This window comes from Dama dama, chromosome 11 (assembly GCF_033118175.1).
Source record: "Dama dama isolate Ldn47 chromosome 11, ASM3311817v1, whole genome shotgun sequence".
Classification (NCBI taxonomy): domain Eukaryota; kingdom Metazoa; phylum Chordata; class Mammalia; order Artiodactyla; family Cervidae; genus Dama; species Dama dama.
Window position 1 is genome coordinate 41,736,655 of NC_083691.1, and position 22,459 is coordinate 41,759,113.

Consider the following 22,459-nt stretch of genomic DNA (forward strand, 5'->3'; position numbering starts at 1 on the left):
TTTAAAATAACATAATTATAATAACTATATTTAGATTCCCAAACTCACTTCCCAACATGACAAAGTATCTCAAAGCAAGTTCTTAAAGACATTTACTCCATGTCTGCTCTAACTGTATACAGTATGTGCAACGCAATCACATCTTTCAAAAACTTCAGAATTATCTTTTTATAAATTGTACCAAATTTCTTTCTGTAAAAAAATTTACCCTTAACTAAATAAACACAACCATCCAGTGACTTTAAAAAACCACATGAAATCACCCAAGATATATAGAGAAACTTCACGTGGCAGACTATCATTAGCATAAAACATCTGTACCTGGACAATGTGGCTCTTCTCAAAGCTCTGGTTGGAGATCAGCCTGGGGCCACCTACCCTAGGAACTACTTACCTCTCAGAACTGTTAAAACTGTATGCCTCCCAATTTCTCTGCACCAAACCTTATCCTATCCTCTATTTGTCCACTATTTTCCCTCTTCATCAGTTCCCGGTTTATTTGTCACATATACTTTTGTAACCTGCCTCAAATTCTGAGAAAGGAGGGAAGAGATAAAATATGTTTTATATTTCTAGTTCCCTTATCCTCTGTCTCATGACACTTTCTTCCAAAGTCAGGTAGACGATAAATTATAAATCTAGGGGAACTATCAAGAAGGCCTCATGAAAGAATCCCTAGGGCAAATCTGTAGATAACTGAGTTGCAAAGTACTGATTTACTGAATATTTGGATCAGTATCTTCTGAAATGAAATATAACTTATAAAAATTTAAAATTATCTTTAAAGTGACTATTTTGTACATATTTGTGATATGCTCTGTCTATATGAATTAAATGGTGGAAGAATACTTGCTTTATTGCCTATCACTCAATTCCAGTTTTGGTGGCTCAGTGGTAAAGAATCTGCCTTCCAAGGGTTCAATCCCTGGGTTGGGAAGATCCCCTGGAGAAGGAAATGGCAACCCACTCCAGTATTCTTGCCTGGGAAATCACATGGACAGAGGAGCCTGGCAGGCGTCCATGGGGTCGCAAAGAGTTAGATATGACTTAGCAACTAAACAACAGCAGCAGATCAAAGACACAGCATGGAAGTACTTTCTACCCAGATGAAAATGAGACTTAAGGCAGCAATACACTGAAAATTCAACTCCCCTGATATAAACTATAACTTGGTTCTAAGTATCATTAGTTACAATTTCAAGTCAACATTTGTTCTGAACATCTCATTTAGAAAATACTAAGTCAGGAAGACTGTCACCTACTGAATTGTTAAAGCAATCCTATAGGATGACCATTTTCCAAAGTATCTTAGAATACCAGTCCCATGAAATGCTGAAGAATACCATAATCATGTACAAATCAGCATATCAAAGGTTCTGAGAAGTCCTTTAATAAAGTGAAACTGACTCTCTCGCAAACTCATCTGACAATGTAACGCTACATTTTAAATTTTTGTCAATACCTACTAACATCTCAGAGAAATAACATTATGTGAAACCCATGCTGAAAAATGCTACTCCAGGTACCAGAATCTCAAAATAACATTTCATATCTAACTGTATCCTAAAGTAGAAAAGCAATATATGATTCTTGCCTTATTAAAATAACTAAATCATAGTATCATAATGTAGAAAAGACATTAAAGGTCTTACATATACAAATTATAACAACCCAAACCCAAAGTACTAGATTCCAAGAAAACCTCCTTAAGCACACACCAACAGTCACTGTCGCCCACTTTAAAACCATATATATATCATACATCAGATACACTTACTGTGTAAGATTCAACCAATACTGTGGTTTCTAAGGCCAGTTTCTGCTCTTGCTCAATATTATATCCCACATAACACAATTTTTCTTTAATCATGCGAACCGTTTCAAAATCAGCAGAATGGTTGAAGGCATATCCCCGCAACAGAAGCAGCTGGTACAAAAAAACAGCAGTAAGTCCACAATTAATCTGAATGAGTTCAACTCCACAAAAGAGATTAATGCTAAGTATGTGACATCAATACCAAATACAATGAACAGCAGAACCTTAGCTCTTACTATTTCAGAAAGGAGAATATTACTTACCATGAAAGACTTTACATTTCACTTTCACAAAAAAAGTTTCATAGGGAGTGACAGAATTAACAGTTCATGAATAATAAATGGACAAAATATTAATAAATAATATTTCAGCACTGGATTCCTATAATCTGCAATTTAATTTACTCAGTCAATGCCATAATCATGAAATATGTGTGACACATATTAGTGGGGCAATAGTATTTGTTAAATAAATGAACAAACATAAACAAGAATTCAACCTGACAGGAAAAACAAAAACATACACAATATGCGTCATAAACAAATTAGACTTTTCACATAAAAAACTAAAAATCCTCTAATCTTTGAGTTTACATTCAAAAGAAAACTCTTGGGCAATCCTTTGGTAGTCACCCTCAAATAGAATTCTGTCTTAGAATGATATTATAATTCTCATTACCAATCTTATTACTAACCCAATGTCAATATGAAGACTTAACGCAACCCAGAACACTCTCCCCACAGTAGTACCAGTGACATATTGGACCTTATAATTCTTTGTTGTGGGGGATGCCCTGTTCATTATAGGATTTGTTTAGCAGCCTTCCTGCAAAGATGTAACAACCAAAAAATGTCTCCAGACATTTCAAAGTGTCCCTGGAGTAGTAGCATCATCCCTGATTGAGAACCACTGACCTGGAGAGAATGTACTAACTACAGAGTTCTGGTATAGACAATATTCTAAATCTTTTTTCCCCTACATTACAAAAACCACACATGCTTCCAAAGAGTGGCCTTATATATTAAATATCGGCCAATATTTTAAAGAATATCATCACTAATTACACTGACAAATAAATTTTAACATACATCTTGTTCAAAGAGGGTTTTATGGCTGAAGGGCTGCCCAAGTTGTTCAAGGAAGCCTTAAGAGTCTTCTTCCATCTTTGACATACCTCTCTTCCCATTCCTCAGGAAAGGCATTACGTAATTATAATTATGTAATCATGAGCTCTCATTTGTACACAAGAGATTATGTGTGTGAATCTCATATAGATTTTTATATGTATAAAGTACTGGGCCACTTCTCTGGTGGTGCAGATTCACTAGAACCCTGAGGTGATACATCCAATTTTGTTTTAAGTAGATATATACAAACTTACAAAATCTAATTCTATGATATTCTCTTTTGCTTACCTTGATAAGATATCTGGTAATATCCCTCCCAGCAATATCCAGTCTCCTGGTAAGATGAGGGAGAGAAAAGCCTTCATACACCGGGCAAATGTGAGTCACACCATCTCCAGAGTCCACCACGACTCCAGTTAATAAACCTGTGAAAGAATCATGAAGTTGTAAACAAAAAGCCAAATCAGAAATCAAAGCCAACAAATTTCAAGTATTTCAATATTCAAAAATGCTGGCTTCTTTACTAATTGATAAGAAACATAACCAACCAAAATGGTCTAAAAGCATTTCTTTATTATTTGCTTATTTTGCAGTTTATTTCTAACACACAGACACTGAAGTCGGTGTTCTCTCACATGCCTCCTGTGAGACCTTTAGTCTAATCATGCGCTCCTCCAGGGATGGAAGAAACAGACCCTCAGACTGAGGACTGAAAAATACAACATGGTCTTTAATCCCAACTTTAATCTCGATCCCTGAATTCCCCTGACGTCAAATTCTCTAAAGTATCATGGATAACTTTTATGAAAACCACTGTGAAGGGTAAATATTACACAAGTTAACAGTGAATCTGCTGAAATAATCTAGTTCTTTATTATTATTTTTGTCATATAGTATATTCAAAACTCTGCTGTTTGGAAAATTTCTGTTGATACAAAATAGCCAGAAATCTGAGAATAATTCATCTTGACTAGCCAAAGAATCATTTCATTTATTAACCAGAAATCAAGAAGACAGTGTTAGTTAAACTTTTTAATAAAAGAACAGCAAAGAAGCCATCTTCTTTCTTCTGAGTACATGCATTCTAAGTCGCTTCAGTCGTGTCTGACTCTGTGACCCTATGGACTGTAGCCCACCAGGTTCCTCTGTCCATGGGATTCTTCAGGCAAGAATACTGGAGTGGGTTGCCATGCCCTCCTCCAGGGGATCTTCCTGACTCAGGGATGGAACTCACGTCTGTTACATCTTCTGCACTGGCAGATGGGTTCTTTACCACTAGTGCCACCTGGAAAGTCTCTTTGTTCCTCATTATGTGCTACTTAACAGTATAAATGGGGACTTCCCTGATGGTGCAGTGGTTAAGACTATATGCTTCCAAGGTAGGGGACACGTGGGTTTGATCCCTGGTCAGGGGGTTGTGGAATTAAGATCCCACATGCTGTGCAGTATGGCCAAAAACAAAAATAATGATAATAAAATGAGATTTAAAAAATATATATATAATAAAGTACAAATGGCTGAAAGTTAGTATTTCACCTTTTGTGCCAGAGTTAATTCAGGGGGAAAAAAAACACTTTTTTCTAAATCACATTTTCTAGCAGTTTTTAAGTCTAATGATACTTTTAACCAGAATATGCATTATCTACAGTTGCTTAAGCTTATTATTTTATCACTGTCCCATCCCTGAATAGACTCTCTCCCTCTTTCTTATTATGCACAAAACATCTAATTTATCTCTGATCACATTTATTCAAACCATCTCCTACTGAAGTTCATATAATTTGTTTTTCCTTGACTGATATTGCAAGTTTCATAAAAAAAATCATACACTGCCTCTTAAGGTTGCTTTCTTTTAAACAAGAGACTTTCTATTGCAAAAAAAAAAAAAAGAATCCACAGTATCATTAATTCAAAAATGCTCCCAGTAATACCAACTAAAGCACTAGATTACTCACTCTTTCTATTTCAATTCTGAAGGATTCTTTAAAGCTCAATGTAGTTCTTAACTTTTCATTCATACCCTCCCTGACCACTTTAACCTCTAGCTCAAACTCCATAATTTCAGTTATTCCCCTCAACCCTGTACACAAAATGCAGTCAAACATACTTTCTTGAATCATCGTGTCACCTCTCTTATTCAAAAACCTTTCCTGGCTCCAAATGTAGCTTCTTACTTTTTTGATTTAACTGGTAGCTTTTAGCCACCTTGTTTTTATGCAGAATTTTTCCTCAGCTGAAGAGTTCTTTTGATTAGAATTACTGGATTATCATTTCTCAAAATTAAGAATTCAATGTTTAAACAAAAGCAGCTAAATAACAGGAGTTAAGAGAGGATATCTTCTCCTTGGAAGAAATAAATTTATGAATATTGCTAGAAATATCTGTTAAGGTCAATTTTATTCAAGTACAATTAAAGTTAAAATTCATTTTAGCAGAAGTGTTCCATCTCCACCCCCTAAATGGAATCACCCGTTTCAAAGTTTAGATTCAAAATTTTTAATATCTATTTTTCCAAAGTATTTTCTAAAATAAATTCTGAAATTTACTTTAAAAAAATGAAACACAATTTCCTAGATGCAGACAAGCATTAGTTCCTCAGAGCCTGCCTATAATGGACTAAAGGGCAAGGAGACCGTATGTAGCTTATTGAGTAGCTGACTCACTGCCGTATCCTCTGTCCTAAACAGAACGCCAAGCTCATGCCACACTTGGTGAATGAATAAAGCCTCTTTAGAAATTTAATTCTCCCCAAGTATCTTCTTAGTATCTGCATGAAGTAGTAAAGACAGTTTTAAAACCTAGTACGTATATTGACAAAGTGACTTTTACTCCTCCATGTGTAGAATCAGATGGATCACCATAATGTTAAAATTTGTTTCCTAACACAACTGACCTTTGAACAATGTGGGGGTTAATCTGCATATAACTTATAGCTGGCCCTTTGCATCTCTATTCAACCAACTATGGACCATGTAGTACTGTAGTATTTACTACTGAAAAATATCCACGTATAAATGGAGTCATACAGTTCAAATCAGCACTGTTCAAGGGTCGACTGTACTGTCATACACTGCTTAAGTACTAAGGCTTGACATTTAGTTGTCACCTCCTTCAGAAACCTTCTCTGACATGCTAAATCAATTTCTATATCTTCTCCCCATGAAGAGTCTAACTTCTTGAGGGATCTTTACATTTTAAGTGCCCAACAGGCTCTGTGCATGTATCTGATGGCCTCTTAAGTTCTCCACAAGACCACCAGGATACAGAGTTCTCCCTACATGGCTACTATTTTATTCCCAGTAGATACCGAGGCAGTTACTAATGACAGGATCAAGAAAACAAAGTAAAAGTAGGTCCCCTCCATTAAATAAATTTCAAAAGTTGGGAAGGTACTCTCAAATGTCTGCCTTTTCCTTTACATTTAATCTACTATATATTTGACAAACATAGTTTTATATGAACCTTTCTGGCTTTTTTAAACTCTTCTGACAAATTCTGAGGACAGATTCCATGTTCATTCTTCCCTTCAAAAATTTTCTTACTTTAAATAACCTAAAAGAAGGAACTTCCTACTTATAAAAAACTGAGAAGTTTCTTCTTAAGTCCTTCATTGTTTAGTAAAGAAAATAAAAATGTGTATATTTTATTTGACAAACTGTGGAATATTTTAATAAATATAAATATATAAAACTGCACTTTCTGGGACTTAAAACTTCCTGAGAAATCAAATTCCTCCAACATAAAATACATGTAACAAATGGGGAGGTAGGCCTGGCGTGCTGCGGTTCCTGGGGTCGCAAAGAGTCAAACACGACTGAGCAACTGAACTGAACTGAACTGGACAAATGTTTGCTGAATTAATGATACTGAAAGTTAAGCTTCACCCACCTTGAGCATACAAAGTCAGGACTGCCTGGATGGCTACATACACACCAGAAAACTGGTAAGTTTCAAACATTACCTGAAAGTGCAAAAGGAAAGGGAAAACATTAGTATTTAGAAATTACATTATGTATTATATATATTAATATACTCTATCTTGATGGCCAGAGTGGATTAGCTGATGAAAATAGAATCAAAAGACCCACAAGAATCTTCCATTCTCTTCAGCTGTTTCTTGCCTCTATTAAAAGTCCTGCTGTCAGAGTGCCCCAATTTTGAGGATGGATTTTTTTTTAATACACACTGAGTCCCCAAGCATTTCTTAAATGCTACAAAGCAAAGATTTCTGAGAGTTTTTAGCTAATGGCAGATCAGAGTGAAAGAAAGTGTTCTGTTTTTGAACAAGACTTTCTCAACTCATGTCCCTTAAGGGAAATGTCTTTTAATTTAAAGACAAACTATACAAACTACTTAACTGCCAATGTTCCCATCCGTTTCCCTCAACCTGGGCCAAGCAAGACTGTGGCTCTACCTCCAGGTAATAAACGGTATGGCAGAGAAACAAAACTAAACAATTCTTGAAAGCTGGCAGATCCAGAAGCTGCTCAGCTGCTGTCTGCGCTCCCCATGGAGCAAGGCTGCGCTCCACGCTGTGCGGAGGGCCACTGCAGGGAGGAGGGGCTCCGTCACCTCCTCTCTGCTCGCAATGCTGCTCATCGTCTGTATCGCAGGTTGGCCGGGAATATTCCGTAGGGTTCTCTGTCATCCACAGTTAGCATTCACTCACTGGCAGTGCAGACTACTGCTATGAATATCTGATTTAGAAATTTTACAACTGACCACAATGAGAATTACATACAATTTAAATTTTTACAACTCTGGGGAATTCCACAGTGGTCCAGTGGTTAAAACTCTGTGTTTCTACTGCTGGGGGCACAATCCCTGGTCAGGGAACCAAGATCCCACATGCCATAGCCAAAACAAAACAAAACAACCTCTAAATCACTATGCTGTATGCCTGAAGCTTAACACAGCACTGTAGATCAATCATACTTCAATAAAACTAAATTAAAAAAATTTTTAATCCTAATAAATAAATTTTACAACTCTGAAACACAAACTCATCAATTAAGCACCTAAATTTTCTGACTAGTATTCTATTCCATCATCCTTTACCCCCTGCTACAGGGATGAAAATGGAAGAGTGATGCTCTACAGCTGACCCTTGAAAAACACAGGTCGTTCTGAATTGTGCAGGTTCATTTAATTGCAGATTTTTTTTCAATAAATAAATACTACAACATTACATGATCCGAGATCAGCTGAATCCAGGGATGCAGAACCTGGGATACAGAGAGCAAATTATAAAGTTTTACACAAATTTTGACTGAGGGGGATTGGCACCCTTAACCTTGTGTTGTTCAAAGGTCATTTGCATTTATCAACTGTATTTGCATTTATCAACTTGGCAGTCTGTCAAAATTTGTTTTTATTCACAAGATCATTAAGTATTTGTAGTTCAGAAACAACTTCCTGAATGAGATTAAAATGGGGCATTATCAGTCATAGTCAAATTTGTATTTACAAGTAAAAAAGAGCATTAAACTAAGAAGAGACCTAAGAGTGTATAGTGAGACTAATTCTTGCCATTTCTGCAGATTAAAAAAAATCTGTCCTAGTCAAATAGTTAGTTAGTGGAGGACAGATATGATGTTATCCACTAAATAGCAAATGCCATCTCCCTGAATTTTCACTTGAAAGAAAACTTGGTTTCCATTCTGCTACTGTATTATTTTTTTGAAAGGGGTTTCCTTGTCTGGTAACCTCTTGATATAATACAAAAATATCTCTGCACTCTGTTTGCAATGCATTGCTAAAAATAAACAGCAATTATAAATGACCACTTATCCATTACAAACTATTACTGACTATAAATCATTTAGAAAGTATAAAGCACAATTAAAATATAAATACAATAAAGCCCATTTTTCATAGTTTCAGGGGTAGCTAGGAGAAAAAAAGTAAATAAAAATATGAACCATAAGAAATTATATGATTCTGTAGCTAAAACCATGATCTCAAAATTTGAAAATACAAAAAATTTAAATCTCTTCTAAAATTTCCATCAACATCTCAACATAGTCAATGAGTAAAACAAAATATTTACTTGCATCAAGCAGTATCTGGAAAGCTAATAAAATACAAAGTAATTAAATTTTTCTACCTCATATATAACAAATTAAAGGTAACTGTTGAAAAGTTACCTATCTAAAGTATTAAGAATGTAGACTTTTTGCTTTCTTTAACTGCCTACCTCATTACTGTTTCTACCTCCTTTCCTGAGCCCTCCCATCTCCCTGGCCCTCAGCATTCTCCCCACTGTCTGCTATCACTTCTTTGGTTAACTATATATTATCTATATCCTCGTGACTCCCAAGTTTATACCTCCAGTCTCAGACTTTTCTCCTGAACTTGACCTTATATATGTAACCATTTTTGCTTGGATGTCTAAAGAAAACCTAACATGTCCAAAACTGAACTCCTGATTCATTTCCCTCCCAAATCCTGTCCTACTCTCAAGTCTTTGCTCCAGTGAAACTTTCAGGGTTACCTCTCTATCACATGTATTTAAGAAATGAGGATATATTTCTGGTCCTACCTTCAAAACAGAGCCACAATCTGGCCACTTCTCATTACCCTCTCTGCTATTACCCCTAATCCTAACCATCATTATCTGGTGTCTAGATAACTGAAAGTCTCCAAACTTGTCTTTCTTCTACCCTTGCCTCCTTATGTTCTACATTCAACACAGCAGCCATAGAAACCTCAATCTGTAATAGCTCTTCCTTGTAACAGCCCTACACTTCACTCGGAGTTTAAATCTAACTTCCTATAAGAGCCTACAGGGACCCAGATGATTTGGCCCCATTATTTCTCCCACCTCCTCTCCTGTTGCTCGCCCACACTGGCTTCCTTGCTGACTAATATGCAACGCTTGCTCCCATTTCAAGACCTTTACACTGGTTACTCCCTTTGCCTGGAATGCTTTTCCCCCGGTTAGTTACTGGCTAACTCCCTCCGTTTAAATATCACCTTACAGACACGTACTACCACAACCTATGAAAAATGCAGCCTTTCTACATGCCCGATCTCCCTTACTCTTTCCCATCCCTCCTTTAGCATCTAGAATCTTCTAACAAACCATTCAATTAACTCACTTTTTTTGGTCTATTTTCCCCTGCTAGATGGTAAATTTCATAGCAGCAGGATTTTGACTTTGTTTACTGGTATATTCTACTTATAATGACTAACTTAGGTGCTCAATAAACAGGATATGGGAGAAAGTAACAATTATTCTTATTTCCTTTATTCTCAACAACAGAGGTAAGATAAAACAAAAATTTTGCTTTAATATCACATCACGGAAACACATATATGCACAACCCATCTAAAAACTTACCTCTACAATCTTCTCTCTGTTTTTGGTTGGGTTCATAGGAGGTTCTGTGAGTAAAATTTTACAATTCCTGGTATCTATGTTAAGTTTTTCTGGTCCAAATGTGTAGTCCCATAGGTGTTTCATGTCATCCCAATTTCGTACTATGCCATTTTCCATAGGGTAATTAACTTCTAACATCGAGCGTAATTCACTTGCCTCATCACCAACCATAAGATCCTAGAAAATTATAATATCAAAGCTTTAGACCAAATTTTTGCATAAAATACCATCAGAAAATTATCCTCTCATATTTTGGAAAACTGGGGAATAATTAATTTTAATATTTCTGGCACTTTCAGATAAATTTCTTCATTCCACAAGTTAAAAAGATCTTTCCTTTCATGAACAATGTCTCGCAAATCTTAATCATGAATAGTAAGTTTTTATGTACAATGTGGTTTAAATCAATAAATTGACCTTACCTTTAATAAATATGTTTCCAAAAGAAGAGCATTAGCACAAATAAACCCCACATTTTCATATTTTGGAGGGGTTTGTATGAGGTTTCATCTCTTTCTTTTGCTCAAATGTTCAAAAAATAAGGCCTGTGATATGTGAGATAGCACATCAGGGGAAAAAAAAACTTGTAGAAAAATGCTCAATGCATGCAGCACATTTCTTTGTACTAAATATCAAAATGATAAGTGCAGTACTATACAGCATAATGAGAAGCAAAAAATAAAATGATTTTGATTATACTGTAATAATGGATATACACACCACAAACTTGTAAGTTTCACAAATGTCTACCTAAATATGCTTCAATTAAAACTGAAATTAAGCTTCAATATGTGCCTCACCAAGATGAAAGATAATTTGTAGATACAAAAAATTAAGATACAGAGAAGAAATTCTTCTTTAAAACTATCTCATAAGCAACATTTCCAATCTTAAGTATAACACTGGAAAACTATGCTATCACCCAAGAAGCAGAATACTCACAAGTCTTGTCTCCAACGAGCACATACTTAAGATGACTCACATTTCAAAAGTCAAATTTTATGTGTATAGGGCTAATGATGTCTCAGAATTAAAACTTACTTTAAAAATTGGCTAGTCAAAATACTAGATAATCCTGATTTAAACATATACTGATGAATTAAAAAAAAAATCCTAGTATCAAAAATAGCTACTATTTGCTGTAAGATCTTAAGATGTTTCAAAACAGCAGTTTAAATAAATATATGACTTTAAAATTTTTTAAAATAATGATTTAAAAAAAAAGAGATAAGAAAGAAACCAGGGTAAGGACTCTATTTAAAGACGACAACAACCAAAAAAAAAAAAAAAAACAAAAAAAACCCCCCACTGGAAAATCCACTGAAAGCAACAAAAAGGAAAAACAAAGCTAAAGCAGATGCTAGAAATATTCACTAAAATGTTTCTGTTGCAACTAAATTTCATATAAAATTAATGTACCGTGCCTTAATACTCAAACTTCTTAAATATTAACTATTTAGAATTATCTGATACAAAAATGAAAAACTAAAAATCTTATATTAGAGAACTCTAGTAAATGACATGCATTTGTTGAATTACTTAGGGAGAAGAATACTGTTAATTTCAAATACATTGAAAGACAAGATACACTGATGGACTGACAAATGGATAGATATGTGATGTTTCAGCATAGTAAACATTAATGTCAGAATCTAGGTGATGGATGTATGGGTTTCATGGTAAAATTCCTTTAACTTTGCTGTGTATTCCAAACACTTCATAATAAAATGTCAGGGGGAGGAATCTATATCTCCAAATACCCATATGACTTCTGGTCATCAATATAATTTAATATATAATGTTAGTTACTTTTTTCTGGAATGTATCTTTCTTTGTGTTATACAAGGTAATAACAGATTAGATAATTAAGATGGTTTATATCACTGATACATATTCACAACTGTATTTCAACAAATTCAGTATAAATCTGGTCTAATTACATCTGACTATTTAGTTCTTATTCCATGCAAGAATAGGGGCCTACATATGTCTGACTGAATACCAACTCAAAATAAAAGTGTCATGTGTCTACTTCTAGGGCACACATACTATGAAGAATTAACTGAAAGAAACATCGGCATCGAGTATCTTACCATCCCTCTGAACAAAGAGGACATTTAAAATGGAAGAAAACCAGTATTAACTTGTCAAATTAGTGCAAACACTCTTGAGTAACTCAAGCTACCTAATTCAAAAATTTATCTAAAATTTTATTTCAAAAAATCCTAAAAGATAGTTTTCTCTAGAACATTTCAACTTCCAAAACTTCAAAATGCTAAGTTTTATGGAACTTGCCTTCATCTCCAAGATCAAAATTACAAGTGGTCAGATCAGGCCTTAGTTTTCTGTTTTTTTTTTACCACCCACCTCATCATTGGACCTCAAGCCTAAACCATCACCTATTACCTGAAAAAATGAAAAGTTAACAGTAGTTGGCTAAGATGCTGTTTTAAAGGCATTTATATTTTATGAAAAGCAAGCAGTGTAGATTAGATACACCAAGAATCATTCTGAACAATGTCACCTCAAATTGGAAATTAGAGCAAATATATTCTAAAACCACAATTAAATTCCTAGAAAGAAATTTCATAAAAAACAGTGAAGAGTTCTCTGCAAGTACTCTCTTTTCTTAATCTCCTTAGGATTTTAAGACAAATGCATGATCTTTAATTTAGAATATAGTAATTTCCAGTTTTCCATGTTTTTGTTTATTCAAAAGAAAACTTGCCACTGATTTAACTAGTTACTGTTACTAGCTAAAATACTCATCACTAGAAAGGCATGATATTTATCTGTCAAAGTTACTTACAAATAATATTAAAAACAAACTTGAGAAGATCTACTATAGAAAAACTTAAGACTATCACAGAAAAATATAATAAGACTCAATTACTGGGATGTGTCTAGTTCTAGTTCAAATGAAAAAGGCACAATGGTATTTATTTAGAGGGAAAATCCACTGTCAATGGAAAAGTCTTACAAGACTTCTACCTTTTTCTTATTTATAATCAGATAATGTAAAATCTGCTCATAAATAAGGATAATACAGAAAACAAATCAATCTCTTTTCCTCTCCTTTACTATTTATAGTTCATTTGCACATTACAATCTTACCTAGTTTATTAAATACACATATGATACTGTACCAGATGCAAATAAATACATATACAGGCTATGACAGGCAATGTCCAATTTAACAGTGGTCAGTAAATGAATTGATCCAAATGCAACAACTTCACCCCACTTTTCTGGATCACACATATCCTAAAGAAAGCCACTTGGTTTCTAACATAATGCACACTACATTCCATTTTAATCGTAACATTCATCTACAAAAAACACAAGGAAAACAATTCAAAACTATGTTAGTAATTAGTTCTGGTTTGGTCCATTGTATGCAATCAGGAGAGTATAGGACTTAATTAGTTGCTACCAAATTGAAGCAATGGAAAAGGTTAAAAAGCAAAGTACTTAGAAATTAAAATATGGAATCACCCCCCTCCCCAATACTAAAGGGACACAAAACAACAACTACTGTCCCACCAAGCAAAAGTGGAAAAACGAACAGAGAGCATGTGTGTAACCTCACTTACCATCTTTTTGTTATTCTACTTCAACAGGTCAAGAAAGGTGAAGAGAGAGAAGGTAGAAGTAAGAGTCAGAAAAGGCCTAAATAAAATCCTCACTGAAATTTTTAAACATACAAGCAATAGAGACAAATTAGGTTGAGGCAGATGCAGTACTACTACAGTTTACGGAGTTAATAATTAGGGCCAAATTAACACGGACAGTTATTACTCCTGAATGAAAGTTAACTCATTAAACAATTTAAATTTCCAATTTTCAGTCTACCACATTTTAGGTAACAAGACACAAAAAGTATAAATCAATCCACTAGGCATAGGTATTCCAAAAAAGTCAAATTTCTTTCATTTGTTACTGAATTTAAGAACCTTAATTAAGGAAAATAAACAGCAGAAAAGGTCTAGCTGAGTAGGTAAAGGGTGTTTAGGGTGATTTTCCAAGCTCTAGTAGTCAAGTTAAATTTGACACAGTTCTCTTTTCTTTCACTGTTTTCTACTGGAAGAACAAATTAACTTTAAAGACTTAAAAGATTAAGCAGATTGAACAGAAGTAAACCAACTGACAAACCATACAAGCAAATGCTACTGGGGAATTCCTTAGCAAAAATGTCTTATTTCAGTATCATCTAGTCTCATTTCTATCACTTGCCCTTAAAAAGCAAGAAAAGTGGGAGTGAAAAATATAACTAATTATATGTGACTATGCTGGACAAGAAAAACAGCTATAAGTGATGTAGTTTAATACCTCAAAAATGTTATCCATAAAGTATATTAAAAAGCCATTCTTCTTTAAAAGGCTGTTACTGAATAAAAGTGACTTTCAACATTATTAAAAAAAAAAAACTTTACCCTTATCACTATTACTAGCTAAATTTTACGCTGAAGTTCATTTAAGATGGAATTCAATCAGAACGAAAGGAGTTAACAAAGAGAATATGGGATTCTATAAAATTTCCAAAAGACCCTAAAAAAAAAAACCCAAACCAAAAAACTCTCATATTGAGTATCCCTTCTGATTGTAATAAAACAGAGGCCAGAATCATTCACTCTTTTAAGTCTTTAAAAAAATGATCACAGAACCTAAGTTTCAGTTTGTATTTTTATTCATCGTGTAACTCAATCCTCCAGTTCCAACAGCAGACAGCTCTCAAGCAGCAAATGTCTACTATCTGTTACCAGCTTTCTAGACACCTCAGACAAACGTCCCAAAGATGGGTACCTTAACTTACAACCTAACAAACTCTCTGAAGTCTTGTCAAGGACTATCCAGACAGGACCAACGACGCTAGTCTGTTCACAAATGATTCATAAAACGGCTTCAAAATTCTACTACATTTCGTATAACCTAACCTGATCCCTATGCTATCTGAAGATTTTAAGTCAAGTGGTAACCACTGACTTTTGATTGTTCTTTTTTTTTTTCCTTCTAAAATATTGTAACTCCCTTTTGATTTCCACCTCCTTTAATAGAAGACGAAAATCTATTAAGGTCCAATCTCATGTTAAGGACGGTACGTAGGCAATGACAACATTCCCTCCCTTCTCCTTGTCCTAAGATAAATGATGCAAGATCAAGTCGACCTGCACAGCTTCCTCCTGCACACTGCGGAAATCAGTTATTATATTGGTGAAAAAAGGAACCAATAAGATGCACACTCTATTTTTCCTGACTAGCTATATAAAAATGTAGGGGTATCAGGCCATGAGAACATGGAAGGAGGAGTTTCAGCTCCCAAAGAGACACTAACACTGAATGACAAATATATGGAATTGAAAGACATAAAAATACCAGGCTGATTTCTTTTAAAATTATATTATAGGACTTTAAGTCACTAATACAGCATTCACATCAACATAAAAATCTTTATTTTTATTGTATTCAGAGAGTAATGGGATCAAGCTATACTTAAAGTCAGACGAGATTACTTTCAGTTTCTCTGCCTTTCTTCACGTGTTGTAAAAATTTTAAATATAAGAAATTCGGCCCTCCTCCTTTGCTTTTCAAGGCATCACATTTTAAAACTACTTAATTCAAAGAACACTTCAGTAGGTTTTGCTCCTCATTTATCAATAAATAAAATATTACCTTGATTTCAATGTTTCCCACTTTGGTGGTCGATCTGATAATAGGTCTTCCAACCAAAGCTGGGAAGATATGTTCTGGAAAATTAGAGCCTGCATATCCACACTTCACAAACTGAAAAAGAACAGTAAAAGTGGGTTAGTGTCAAAGTATTTACACTATTATCCATTTAAAAACTGTATCTGAAAAGTACTGCTTTGCATTTATGTAATATTCTAAACTTTTGGTGCTTTGAAGTTGCCCAAAGTAATCACCCCGTCTATCACATCCTCCATTTGTTTCCTTCATGGCTCGGCTACTGGAGTTCCCGTTTCTGGACTGGTTAACCCTTACTGAGGGAAAGCCTCAAGGGGGCTAAGCTGAGCAGCGCATGCTGGAACCTGCTGCCCTGACTCACAGCAAGGAAGGGACAAATTCATTCAATGAATGCCAAGGATTTTTAAAAGAAAGGTCAGAAAATGAACAGAACGAAAGCAGGCTTTCATTCGTGTCTGGCAATTCACTTAAGTAACACCATTTTCCAAAATGGGAAAATCAAATGGCATCTGGACTAGCATCAAGTTAAAATAAACATTTATTAGGCATTTTTGGCTATTTACATTTTTATATTTAGAGCAACATTTAGTAATACCAGGTGACATAAGTTCATATTCAGATAGGGTACTTCGCCAATGAGGATGTAGCATTGATTCTAATAATACTTCCACTTTATGAATGAGAAACAGATACACTAGGAGATTTAACGACTACAGTAAAACTGAAAATAGAACCAAGGGTTTTTAATGCTTACATCAATAATACAGTCTGTTTAGCCTTATTTTTAAGAGCAGCCATTACAAGGAAAAGGCAGTTAAAAACTTCAGGGTGGGAGGAAGAAGCTATATAAGAGAGGAGCTGTCATCAACCTCTACCATTCCCTTAACAAGATTTTGTGCAATGTACAGTACACTGTACAAACACTTTTGTGTCTACTGATGAATCCCAAGCACCCAGAACAGTGTCTGACACATACTAGGTACATATTATTTAACTGATCAATAAAAATGAAAAGTTTTGCTGCTGACTCAAGAGTACAATACCATGATTATTTTAATAGAGAGAATATGTTCAATATTGAGACAATCTATTGTTCCATGGATTTGGCACCACATTCTCTTAGAAGAATTAAGGAGAAAAACAATACCTGCATGTGACATATGACAGAAATAACACAAAAGTGGACAGAAAGCTGTTACATACAAGGAACTGTTTTGTTTGATGGTGGGAAAAGCTAGCAACAACCTGAAACTCATTGACTTCTAACTCTCTAAAATACAAAATTTTTCTATTTCAAAGACAACTTTGTTGGAAATGATATTGATGAACCACATTTAATTATAAATAGCCTAGAAGATTCTGCCATGCATAACTGCAAGTCTTTTAAAAATAGTGCTTTAAAAAAATATGTTAAAATCATGTCTTCAGCAGACTGAAGCTACTAGTCTGAAAAAAATCTGTCTAAAATTTAAAAATTGCACATTTCCAATACCACCTGAATTCATATCCCCTCATTCAAGTTCACATTTTAGAATTTACATAAAATACACCATTCAAATAGGTTTTCTTCCAAACCCACAAAACCTAGTCCTGCTCAGATTGCCACTGAACCTAGTTTTCTAAAACCTAAAACTGTGATACAATTCTTTCTGGATTACCCTCCAAAGCTGAAAAGTTAGTGTGATATATGATGGCATATGCAATAGATATCCTGCTTGCTCATACCTACATCTACTTGAATAGTGGTTGATAGTAAAGAACAATATACTTCCCACCCTAAAAAAAAGTGTTTAACAGAATTCAGAAGTGTTAGGTCATTTTTCCACAATATCTTCCCAAATAGTTGATCCATCTGACCCAGAAAGAGTTGGAGTGACAACTGCCGAAGAGGAAAAGAATACTACTTAGTATTTTCTAGTCTATTCAAATTAAAAGAAAAAAACCTCTCACACTCATCTCTTCTAAATCAAACTCTCTAGTCCTTAAGCCAAAAGCCAGCTCACTTGATGGGAATTGAAATCAGATGTAAGACCAGAGAATCTCTTCTCATTATGCCACTATATTTAAATTTCTACATAAATAAAACCTGTCATGACCACCAGACAAGTATCAGCTTTAGTCATAATTTATACATATATTCCAAATATAGGCAGCAAATACAATGTACACATTAAATTTTTATGTAGTGACATGATGAACAGATAAACACACTAGGTGGGTCAAAAGTGTCCATGGGTATAAACGTTCTTAAAGAAAATTATAAAATGAATGAAGAAAAGAATCTACACATTTGTAAAGGCAATCTTCAGCATATTAAATGTAAACCAATGATTTAACTGAGAAATCTTAACACTAGGTGAAGATGGGAGGAGGAGCGTGGGATGGAGCCTAAGTCAAGTCGTGTCCGTCCCATCCCCACCCGCCCACCCCCAGGCAGTCAGGAGGCTGGGGAGGTAAAACTCTTGTTCTAACGTATTTCACAGGACAACATATTTGCCAAGTGCCTAAGGTAAGAAGACAAAAATTAAGAATTCCTAAAACTATAAAAATAACTCTGAACTACTATTCCTGTGCTTTATTAAAAGATGAAGGAACGTCTCTGGAGGCCCAGTGGCTAAGACTCCGCATTCCCAATGCAGGGAGACCAGGGATGAGGGAACTAGATCCCACATGCCACAACTAAAGATCCCATGTGCCATAACTAACCTGGTGCCACCAAATAAATACATTAATTAAAATAAATATTTTAAAAAATTATTTAAAAAATGGAAAGTTGGCTTTTAGTTCAAATTAAAGATAGCAATCACTAATTAATGAAATTATTTACTCTGATTAAGCAGTAGCTTATTGGAAGTAGATGCTGCCACAGTAATCCAATGCTAGCATTCCTACAGGGAACTAGTGTTTGGTCAAAATAGCAATAGCTGCACTACATCACATTGGTTCAAATGTCAATGCATTAGCAGTTAAAATAACAAGAATATAATTACAATGATCTACTTCTCAATAATATATAACCAACAGACAATCTGGCATTTCCTTTCTTGCAAAAAAGCCAGAATTTTTTTTTTAAGATCTAAACCATAATGTAATAAAATACAAAGAAAGTATTCTTTTCTAAACTGTTTGGCATAACTTTAATTCTTGAAATACCTTCCCCCACTTCAATCATTTTAAGACTTCGTGACTTAGTTCTCTCACTGTGTGCAATAAGGCTGTGTTTAAGAAACAGACTTTACCATATATAGTTTCCTCTTCATAGCACTGTGGTTTAAACAGGCTCCCTTACTTCCCACTGAGTCATCAAATGGTAAGAACATGAACAATATAATTTTCTTTCAAGAAAAAAAAAAAAGCCCACATACATTTGCTCTAAAGGTATTTTTCTCCCCTCAAAAAACCAACTGGGATTTATAAAGCTTCATTTGGGCTTATTTAATTTGTATTTTTCCTTTATTATTTTAAACAAATGGCACTGATATAATGATTTAATTGCATAGTAATGACTCTGATCTTAGACCACCAAAATATTTATTGTTTATTCCAAAGCATTTTCTAGGGTTAAACCAAATCTACTGTTGATTTGGTTCTACTTCAAACACCCCTAAATCCAACATACAAATTTGTTTAAGCCTGATAAAGCAAGCTGTAATCAACTACAAATGTAAATTGTAAAAGTACAATTAAAAAAAAAAAGTGTAACTATCTTAACACTACAAGCTACTTTGTATCACTGGACCCTAAAAATTATACCAGTCACACAGTAGGCACTCCTGCTGTGAGAAGGAGTGAAGTCTTCACTGTTGGTAAACTAACTCAATGTTGATGAAATCACCCAAGTTTGGCAAAAGAATACACAGTATCAGGGGCCTGGGCCCAACCCTTGAAAGGCACCTAAACCCAAGCATGATCTCCACATCTTCACCTATCGGGCCACTTTTCGAAGCTTTATTTTAGGTGGCGGTTTACACAGGCTCCATTTTAGGTTTGGGTGGTGATGAGGATGAAGTGCATAAGGTATTGGAATCGGATGAGCTTTCCTCCTCTAGGAGGCCCTGCAGAGGCACTGGTCAGCTTGGGAGTTGGAGAGGTCAAGGAGCGGGACCACAACCTGGCATGTGATCATAAGAACTCATCTACCCTTAGGGCTTTCAATTTCGGGCCTGCCAGAGAGGCTTAAAAAAAAAAAATCAACTTCTCAAATGGCCTATAATTTTAAAACCTAAAATGTGTTAAGAGGCAAGTTGCTTTAGAGTAACAACTACTCTCATAAATTTTTAGAAACTAAATTTTAGTATCTCCTTAATCATAGAGGAATCATTAGACCTTCAGGGACCTAAATAAAATCAAGAGGACCATGAAGTATAAGAAATACAGACTCTAAGTGGCTCCTAATTCTCTAAATTTTCAGAAATATCGTAGCATTCTTGACTACATACTACATCAGAGCTTTCTTCATGACATTTCTTCATGAAGTCAATCATGTCCTACAGAAAATCTGGATATTTAAAGTAATTAGAAATACAATGCCAAATATTACACAAGGTTTTGTTTGAATTAACTACACTTTTCTACTTAGGTCACAGTAACTGATCTTTTGTCTTAAATAACAAGGTTCTTAAATTATAGATTAGGCATAAGGCTAATCAAATATACAATGAGTTTTCTAACAAGCTAATGAAACAGTAACATAAAACTAATTATGGGACTTCCCTGCCAGTCCAGTGCTTCCACTATAGGGTGCGTGGGTTCCATCCCTGGCCAGGGAACTAAGATCCCCACATGCCACACAGCCAAAAAAACAAAAAAAAATTTAAGAAAGAGAAAAAAAAATTTTTTAATTAAATATTATGAAAAAACATACGCTACAAAAACTGGTTTCACTGTCCTTCAAACTGGCATAGTCACAAAAAATACATTATCAATTTTTTAAAGATTTACATTTATTTAGATGTCAATTTGAGACTACAGGGGGGAATTAGGCCAATTTTTTTTTAAAAAGCACCTTTAAACTGAGTTTTAACTGTAAAAGGAACACATTTATAATTTCATTTAAAGACAGTTTAACATTACATGGTTAAAAAACAAAGAACATTTTCTCAATAATTGAGTCATGAAGTCCTTCCCACCTGACCTCACTCTTATCCCTAGTCTCACAGATAACCACTATAAACTTAAATTTCTCAGAAATCCCTTCAAAACTTTCACATACACATACACATTTGTGGACACATAAATAACTTTAATAAAGAACACGCACATAAACGGAAATAAAATTTTTAAATGTTTCTGTAGTGATGAACCTGCCTCTTTTTAAGTACTATGCTGTTTTGTATGAACGCCGCATTAAATGATAACACTCTTCTTACTCTCATCCATTTTCAACTTAGTTCAGATAAAGCTAGTATAATCATTGCTTGTAAAAATTCAATCAAGGGCAGTATTATGGCGGTAAATATCAGGTCTTTTTTCCCCTCAACGATCCAGTTTCCAAAGTGACTTGAAGTTCATACAAAATCTATTTTAATTCATATATTACATTTATGGAAGGAAGGGGATAAAGTGACAAAATACTGCAGCTTCAAAATGGTTAGAAATTGCTGTAACGCAGGGGGAAGTGATCACTACAGAACTCACCCAAAATAAGTAACAGTTCTGTATTCTAACTTGATGACTTCGCTGCCTAAAATACATTTTTTTTAATTGGGGGGAGGGGCGACTAAACAACTTTCAAATAATGTCTAAATCAGTGTTTTACTCTGATTTTTACTATTATTTGCATTCTTAGGATCTTAAATACTAGCATTAACTGTCTGCCAATAAGGAAAAAAATGAGGAGGAGTACCCAAACTGATTAACTTCCCTAAGGTTAATGGAATTAACACTTGGGCCTTAAAGGATCAAGACCAACCACGGAAACATACTGGTCTCTGCGGGGCTGCACCTGGGCCAAATTTCCAGCACGGAGAACAAAAAGTAAATGATGCACAGCCGATCTGGCCTTCCCTCCTCTCAGAAAACAAGAAACAAAACAACAAAAGCTTCAAACACTGCGAAAGGACTGAGGTTCATTGCAAGACAGCACTTCCCTTTTTTCTTTAAACCCGTTTCCTGCCCTCCTGTTCCGTATCTTCAACTCTACAGGAAGAGGGAGGCCTCTAGATCTTTTTCCTTTTTACACACTGGCGACCCTGGAGAGTGAAGCCCTTTCGCAACGTACAAGCCCAGTCTTTTACCCCTCCAGCCCTCTAGCCAAATTCCTGCGGCTAGAGCGCTGGGCCGGCCCCGGTCCGGTAGCAGGTGGGAACCCCATCCATCGCCGGCCTCGCCCGCCGTCCTGACCCGGAGTTGCGGAAGTGCCCGGCTCGGGGCTACTTAAAGGGGTCCAGCCCGCTCGAGCCCCACACCCACGCGGGCGGAAAGCGCGGGCCA

The 22,459-nt window shown here is 35.1% G+C and overlaps 1 protein-coding gene across 1 annotated transcript in view; it reads right to left on the reverse strand.

Annotated features, from left to right (window-relative positions):
* The window catches only part of ACTR2 (actin related protein 2), a 36,935-nt gene that overhangs the window by 14,190 nt on the left and 286 nt on the right, over window positions 1-22,459 (reverse strand). The window contains exons 2-6 of the mRNA XM_061155181.1: window positions 15,995-16,105; window positions 10,286-10,501; window positions 6,832-6,904; window positions 3,232-3,368; window positions 1,778-1,927 (exon numbers count right to left, since the gene is read on the reverse strand). Coding sequence (XP_061011164.1) covers window positions 1,778-1,927; window positions 3,232-3,368; window positions 6,832-6,904; window positions 10,286-10,501; window positions 15,995-16,105 — 687 coding nt within the window. The remainder of the gene's footprint in view (window positions 1-1,777; window positions 1,928-3,231; window positions 3,369-6,831; window positions 6,905-10,285; window positions 10,502-15,994; window positions 16,106-22,459) is intronic.